General features: G+C 42.7%; 1 protein-coding gene across 3 annotated transcripts in view; it reads left to right on the top strand.

The window, feature by feature from the left end:
* Positions 1 to 7,888, top strand: part of MLH1 (mutL homolog 1) — a 61,958-nt gene that overhangs the window by 20,873 nt on the left and 33,197 nt on the right. For all 3 annotated transcript variants that reach the window (XM_004704069.4, XM_045297610.1, XM_045297611.1), the window contains 2 exons: positions 1,329 to 1,422; positions 3,698 to 3,851. In XM_004704069.4, coding sequence (XP_004704126.1) covers positions 1,329 to 1,422; positions 3,698 to 3,851 — 248 coding nt within the window. The remainder of the gene's footprint in view (positions 1 to 1,328; positions 1,423 to 3,697; positions 3,852 to 7,888) is intronic.

The raw sequence follows: 7,888 nt of genomic DNA, 5'->3' as shown, positions 1-7,888 counted from the left end.
TGTCCTTTTGATGGGTGCTCTGATCAGACGCACCCCTCTCCCAGAGCTGTATCCAGCTGTCCTTTTGATGGGTGCTCTGATGAGACGCACCCCTCTCCCAGAGCTGTATCCTGCTGTCCTTTTGATGGGTGCTCTGATCAGACGCACCCTTCTCCCAGAGCTGTATCCAGCTGTCTTTTTGATGGGTGTTCTGATCAGACGCACCCCTCTCCCAGAGCTGTATCCTGCTGTCCTTTTGATGGGTGCCCTTTCTTGCCCCAGGCCTGTGTGGTCAGGACATGTGTCGCAAAATACAGGGACACTCACTGCAGGGGCAGTCATTCAAAGAATCGTAGTCTTGTTGTTGATGATGTCATCGCTACTCTTCTCATTGGGAATAGTGGATGTGGCCTGGCTTTGCTACAGGGACACGCAGAGATAGCAGAGAACCACAGATCTGTAGGGGGAGAGAGAAGAACTGTGTTTTCTGAAAATAAATCTTCTGCAACCTTTGTCTGATCACTCCTATAGCCCTTATTGTTCCGCACCCCCTCTAAGCTTGCCTTGTTTCCTAAATGACCGTAAGCACACATGCAGGCCTTTGTAATGCCTGCCAGGGCTGCAAAACTCACTCTTATGCTTCACTACCCAGTTTTCAGGGCCTACTCTTGAGCTCACATTATTTGGCACTCGTATCTCTGTAATAGTGCCTACCACATGGGGTTAGAATTAGTCTATTTACAAGTGTATCGTCCCCCCAGCACTTGGCACATGTGAGAAGTAATCAATGTATGTTTGCAAAATGAGAAGTCTGAGAGCGATTTTTTGCTACCCACGGTGCCCAGCAGGGGTAAAGGTCATCAACTTGAGTTGATAGAGGGGAAAGGCTATTGGAAGCAGAGGGTATTGGCCTGTGTTTCTGCTACTTGTGTAAGAGAAGAGAGCCCCAGATTATGATGCTTAGAAGAGGTGAGAGACAGTAAGAACCTTTTCTCCCTGGATTGACACCCTGGTGATATGATTGAATAAGCATAAGACTTGCTAACTGCTTGGTCAGCAGTTCAAATCCACCAGTTGCTCTCTGGGAGGAAGCTGTCTGCTCCCATTAAGACTGACATTCTCAGACACCCCTGGTAAGGGTTGCTGTGAGTCAGAATCAACTCACTGGCAGTGAGTTTGAGGTTTTTCCTCCCTGGAAGCCTAATTGGGCAGTAGCAGGGTGTGATGTGGTTGTCAGTCCAGGAATATTCTTCCTGAGGTGATAACCCAGGATGCTGTGGACGTGTGTGCATGGTGACCTCTCGCTGAGAGACATTTTCAGCCAGTCACTTTTCTTTTTTCTTTTTCAGATCGTCTGGTAGAATCAACTTCTTTGCGAAAAGCTGTTGAAACAGTGTATGCCGCATATTTGCCCAAAAACACACACCCATTCCTCTACCTAAGGTAACACAGCACCGAACTCTTCATCTGAGACTCAGGGAGCTGAGGGCCGGTCCTCCAGGATCTTTTCTTCTAAGGAGGGGCCTGTTGACACCTCGGTCTCAATGAGCACTGCGTGCCGCCCACCAGGGATGTCCTGTCCCTTCTCCCAGGTCAAGGGTGTTGGCTTTCCACATTTGACCCCTCAGTAGCAGAGCCTCACTGAGGGCTTCCCAGGTACTGGCCCCAAGTGGGCATTATAAAGGTGAATGATGCTTCTCCACCTTTCAGGAGCCAACCAAGTAGAGTCAGCAACTTGTGAGCTGTTCAGAGACACAGGTGTGCTCAGGAGCCTCTGAGCACTAACTACTCTTCCACGTCAACCCGGGGAAGCGGAAACAGCTCCAGGGGTGTGTTTTTCCTTCCCTGCGGGAAAGGCAGCTCTCTGGAGCCGTTCACCTGTCAGCTGCTCCATGTTTCCTCTAAGCCCGAGCTTCCCAAACTTGGCTCGTCATTGGAGTCACTGGGGGCACCACTTGCAACCTGAAGGATTAGAATTTCTAAGGTAAGGTGACCAGATTTTAACATTGGTAAAGCGGGACACCATTGATAAAACTCATATTCTGGCAAAGTAGCCACATGGCAGCTGAAAACCGTATACCCTAGCTTGTCGTGCATTCTTTCCAAAAATCGGGAATTTTTAAAAACGCCATGGGATGCAGGAAAAATTGTTTAAAATCGGGACTGTCCCGCCAAAAGCGGAGCGTCTGGTCACCTTATTCTAAGGGAAGCAGCCCAGGGAGCTGTAGCTTTCCCAGGTGTGCAGGTGTTTCTAATGATCAGCTAAGTTTGAGAAGCAAGGCAATCAATACCAACCAGGCCTCACAGGTATTTGAAATACAGAATGTTAAGTTCCCCTGCCCTAAAGAAACTTAGATTCTAGGAACTGGTTTATGGGGCGGAGGTGTCTCATTTCATCGTTTCTAGCTCACCCAATAGTGCGTCCATTTAACACCCTTAGCTTTTATTACAGTGGGATGAGCTCACACTCTGTAACAGGGTTCTATTGTATACGGCATGGGCGATAATACTAAAATGTCTCAAGTCTGGAACCTCTGCCCTCTGAATAGAAATTACTGTGTTCGAAAGTTAATTTATTTTTCTAACTTTGATTGAAATAGAGGGTAAAAATAGGCTTTAAGGGATAAAATTGTTTTATTGGTTAAATGTACAATTGTTGAATCCCTCTTGTTTTCTGCTAGATAATATAATAGGCAAATTACTACTTGTTCAGTCTCTTTTAATCAATAGCCGAAACATTCAGCCATTTGAACAGAGGAAGTTTAATGTAAAGAAATATTTACCAGGAATTGGACTTATGGAGACTGGCTAGTGGGAGGGAAAGAGACAGAAATAGCCCCTAAGGAAAAAAAAAAAAAGAAATAGCCCCTAAGAGGGAGCAACCATTGATTGCCCTTAGAACTTAGGTCAAGCACCAGAGGAAACTAACTCTTCATCCCCTCACCTGTTGAGGGGTACAGCTGCGGCCCCGAGTGGTGGAGAGATGGATGAAGTGCTCCACGAATGGTTCTCGCTCCGGAAGAAGTGACAGGGAACGAGACATGGCCCTGGGCCAGGGGCTGTACAGTGCCGCAAAAGACCCCACACTTCTCAGAAACCTGTCCTTCCTCTACTGACAGTGCTTCACATTGCCAAGCTCCATTACCCCAAAGATAGATTTAGAGTTGAGAGACAACAAATTGATTAACTTTCGTATTACACTTCAATGATATAAAGTTCTGTCACGTATATTTTTTGCTTGCTCCTTGTATCAGTAAGCCAAGTAAGAAAAGCAAGTATAGGACAAGTTTAAGGTTACCCTTCCTTTAGAGTTCAGAAAACGGATCCAGAGAAGTAAATTGCATCATGTGACATAAGAAGACACTCCACCAGTTCTGAAATGATAGCATTAGCTGAGAATGAATCTCCCAGGTACCTGCAAGTACTTTACATGAATTTAACCCTGCCATGAACTGTGAGATAGGCAACACGATTAACTCTACAGGAAAGGAAATGGAGGCCAAGGAAGATAATATAACTTGCCCAAAGCTACACAGCTCATAGTACCAGAGCCAACATTTGAATCTAGTCACTCTGCCTTGACCTTGAGGTTTTGACTGCCATGTCCTGTGGCCTCTCCAAGTCTCCTGGCAACCACATACTAATGGCTATGTATGGACTGATTTTGCCTTCTACCACCATTTAAAGTCATTGTTCACATTTTTTTCCATGCCCCCAGTTTAGAAATCAGCCCCCAGAATGTGGATGTGAATGTGCACCCCACAAAGCATGAAGTGCACTTTCTGCATGAGGACAGCATCCTGGAGCGGGTGCAGCAGCATATTGAGAGCAAGCTCCTGGGCGCCAACTCCTCCAGGATATACTTCACCCAGGTGAGTTCACCTCCCTGCTGTGAACCCAGTGCCTGTGCCCCATCAGAATGAGGGGCCCACATGTTAGCCCGCAGCTTTACAACTCCCTGTACTTTGATAGCTTTCTCTGAACAGTGTTTTCTTCTTTGATCCTAACTGCGAAGGTATTAAACTGTTACTCAGGGCCCAGAGTTATAAGACTGAAGTCCTCTTTACTTTGCCTTTACCTGGGACCTTTCAAAAACCAACTTCAGAGGAATAGGGCTTTTTAAAAATGCATTTTCTTCCACTGTCGGTGTTCGGGAAGAAATTGGTCCCATGTACCCAGGGCAGACTGGAGGGGCAGTGCCCTGGGGCAGCACAGGCAGGGTGAGAAGTAGCTTTAGTGGCAGACATCCCTGGGCTGCTGGCTGTGTGACTAACCTTCTCTGTCTCAGTTTTCTAGTGCTGCCATCACAAAATACCACCATGAGGGCGGCTTCCAAGAACATTCCATTCTAAATGTGAGGCCTTACAGTTTTAGGGGTTACAAACCCAAATTCACAGGGTGGGCAGGGTCATGCTCTTTGTGGGCTTTAGAGGAGGATGCTTCCTAGTCTCCTCCGACTTCCGTGGTTGTGTTTGAGGGCCATAGGAATGTCCTCTGTGTGAAATGTCTGTTCCAGTCTTTTGCCCATTCATGACTGGGTTGTCTTGCTGTTGTTGTCAACGTTTTTGTGTATATTTGGATTATTAGGTTCTTGTCAGCTATAGGAGTTCTGAAGATATTTTCCCAGTTGGTAACCAGTCTTGGCACTTCTTTGAAACAGTGTTTTAATGAAGTAAACTCTTAACTTTCAAGAGGTCTCATTTATCTTGTCTTTTGCTATTTGTGTTTTTGTTATTATGTTAGATAATCCATTGTTAAAACCTAGCACTGCCAGCCTACCATTTCTTCCAAGAGTTTGTTGCGATTAGCTTGCACATTTAGGTCCTTGGTTCACTTCACATGTGTTTTTGTGTGTGTTGTGAGGCATGTGTCTTATTTCATCTGCATGTAGAAATCTAATTTTCTTGGCATCACTTATTAAAAAGACTCTTTATTCACATTAAATGGACTTAGCACCTTGTCAAAAACCAGGTGACCACAGAAGTGTTGGCTTAGTTCTGGACTCTCAATGCTAGTCCATTAATCTGCTTGTTTATTGCTATGCCAGAACTAGACTGTTTTGATTATTGCAGCTGTATTGGTTATTTTAAAATCAGGAAATGTGAGTTTGTTCTTTTCTTTCCAGTGCTTTAGCTAGTCAAGGCCTCTTGCCATTCTATATTGATCTAAGGATTGGTTTTTCTATTTCTGTAATGAAGACTGTTGGAATTTTGTTCATGATTATATTGAATCTTTAGATCGCTTTGGGTAATATTGACATTTTGCCAATATTGTCTTCAATCTGTGAACCAGGAACTTCTTTTCTTTTCTTTAAGTTTCCTTTCATCTCTTTCAGCAGTATTTTATAGTTCTCATTGTATAAATCCTTCACATTTCAGGCTAGATATATTCCTAAGTATTTTATTCTCTTAAAGGTTAATTGTAAATGAAATTGTTGCCCTAATTTCTCTTTCATATTTCTCGTTGCTGGAGTAGAGAAACCCAACTCATTTTCATTTTTTGACCTTGTACCCCAAACTTGACTGAATTTTTCTATTAGCTCTAGATACTTTCTTATGAACTCTTAGTGATTTTCTACATATAGAATCATGTAAAAACTAGAACAACTTTAAAATGGGTTAAAAGGGAGGACAAATGATACGGTATAAATTTTAACTTAACTGCATCTGCATAAATCCACCTTCCAGTGCACTCTTTCTGATAGCAAGGCTATTCAAATTCTTGCTCAGTGGTCAGAGGGGAATCACAAGAGACTTAAGGCATGTAGGGACCCCAAAAGTGGATTTTGGGTTTTCATTGTCATCCATAGCCTTCTGCAAACCAGGTTCCCAGAATTTAAGCTCTAATTACAGATTCCTCCTCCAGTCTTGAATTTCATTATTTACAATCATTGGATCACACAGACTCATTTGCTTCCTCTATGTGGGCTTAGCTGACACTTTGCTTAGATAACTAAGTTTTAAGACACGCCTCATAATACCACCGAAATTATTCTTTCCAATAGCCTGGCACCATCTGGTTTCTTCACAGTTTTCTATTGCACCTAATCTTCAGTGATCTCTTCATAAGGACGCATATCAAGTAAAGCCACATCATAATAACTAATTATGCTTAGATTAGGGGTACAATTAAGTGTGAACTCAAAATCCATTCATATACCTATGGTTTATATATGCCCCTGGTCCACTTTAGAGACATCATTATCATTATATTGGGAATATTATACGAAGGGGAACCCCTCCAAAATGGAATTTTATTTATTTTCAAACATATGTATTTAAATTGTTTTACAAAACAACCTTATCACTTTCAAAGTACTCTCTATTACATTTAATACATTTGTCAAATCTGCGATTCCATTCTTGGAAACATTTCTCAAACTCAATCTGCTTGGATGGCTGACAGTACCTCCCTCGTTTTCTTCTTTACTTCTACATTGTCCAATCACTGTCCTTTCATTCCCTCTGCATTCGAGGGAAGTCACACAAAGCAGGGTCAGGTGAGTAAGGTGTGTGGGGCAAGAGAAGGCTTGCCAAAAACTGGCACACTGAGAAGGCTGCATGAACAGCTGCATTGTTGTGGTGGCAAAACCAGTCCCCCATCTGCCACAAATCAGGCTTTTTTTTGTCGCACACTGTTAAGCAATTTTTTTCTGAATCTTTAAATCAAAAGTTTGATTAACAGTCTCATCTGGTGGGACAAACTCCAAATGCTCTATGACATTTTCATCCATTCAGGAAGTTGACAGATGTCCAGAATGAGGTTTGTCATCAATTGACATTTCACCTTTTTTGAAAGGAGAAGAACACTTATATACTTGAATTTTTCTCATAGCACTGTCCTTATAAGCTGTGTTTAACATCACAAGTTTCTGTGGCATTTTTCCCAAACAGGAAACAAAATTTCACAGCTGCACACTGTTCTCTTAAATCAGCCATCACAAAAACTGAGGTTAGAGTGAAACTGCTTTCATGGAAAAATTCACTTGACCAGAGAGTACCTTTCTAGGCAATGCCACTGGGTGCACTAACTCAGAGCGAGTTGCTCTGTGCTTGCCTAGCGGGAAAATGCATACTATGGAAGCTCCACTCTGCCCAGCGCAATTCTGGGGTTTTTTGGGTACCCCTTTGTAAATCATCCCTATAGAATAAGCGGTAATTCTATTGATCAAAAAGTTTAAAAACCAAACTCACTGCCATTGAGTCGATGCTAACTCATACTGACCCTATAGGACAGGCAGAACTAACTGCCCTGTGGGTTTCTGAGGCTGTAGGTAACTCTTTATCGGAGTAGAAAGTGAACTGGGTGGTGACTTCGAACTGCTGACCTTGCAGTTTGAAGCCCAACGCATAATCATTACATCAGCAGGGCTCCTTTTGATAGTATCATTGATTTATCATTGCTTAGACAAGCCAATATTAGATGGAAATGTTGAGAGCAGTTTTTTACCCCTTTTAAGTGGAAAATGTTGTCTTTCTCCATTATCTATAATGTTGGCTGTTGGCTTTTCATATATACCCTGAATCGTATTGAGAAATTTCTCTTCTAGCCCTAACTTCTTCTGGCTTCATTAACGTTTTCATCAAGACAGAGTATTGTTTTTATAAATTTCTATATTCATAAGGCTGATCATGTGGGTTTTTTCCTTTTATTGGCATATAAAGGTATATTATGTTGATTGATTTTCTAATGTTGAACCATTTCTGCACTCTTGGAATAAATCCCACTTGGATATGGTATACTTATAGTCATTGAGTTAATTCTGACTCAGAGTGAACCTATAGGACAGGGTAGAACTGCCCCTTTGGGTTTCCAAGGCTATAACTCTGTGGGAGTAGAAAACCTCATCTTTAATCCCAAGAAGTGGCTGGTGGTTTTGAACTGCCAACCTTATGGTTAGTAGCCCAAT

Source organism: Echinops telfairi, unplaced genomic scaffold (assembly GCF_000313985.2).
Source record: "Echinops telfairi isolate 266 unplaced genomic scaffold, ASM31398v2 ScPeMD7_7420;HRSCAF=8458, whole genome shotgun sequence".
In the NCBI taxonomy this organism is placed as follows: domain Eukaryota; kingdom Metazoa; phylum Chordata; class Mammalia; order Afrosoricida; family Tenrecidae; genus Echinops; species Echinops telfairi.
Note: the sequence above shows the minus strand (reverse complement) of the source record. Positions and strands in the feature narration are given on the sequence as shown.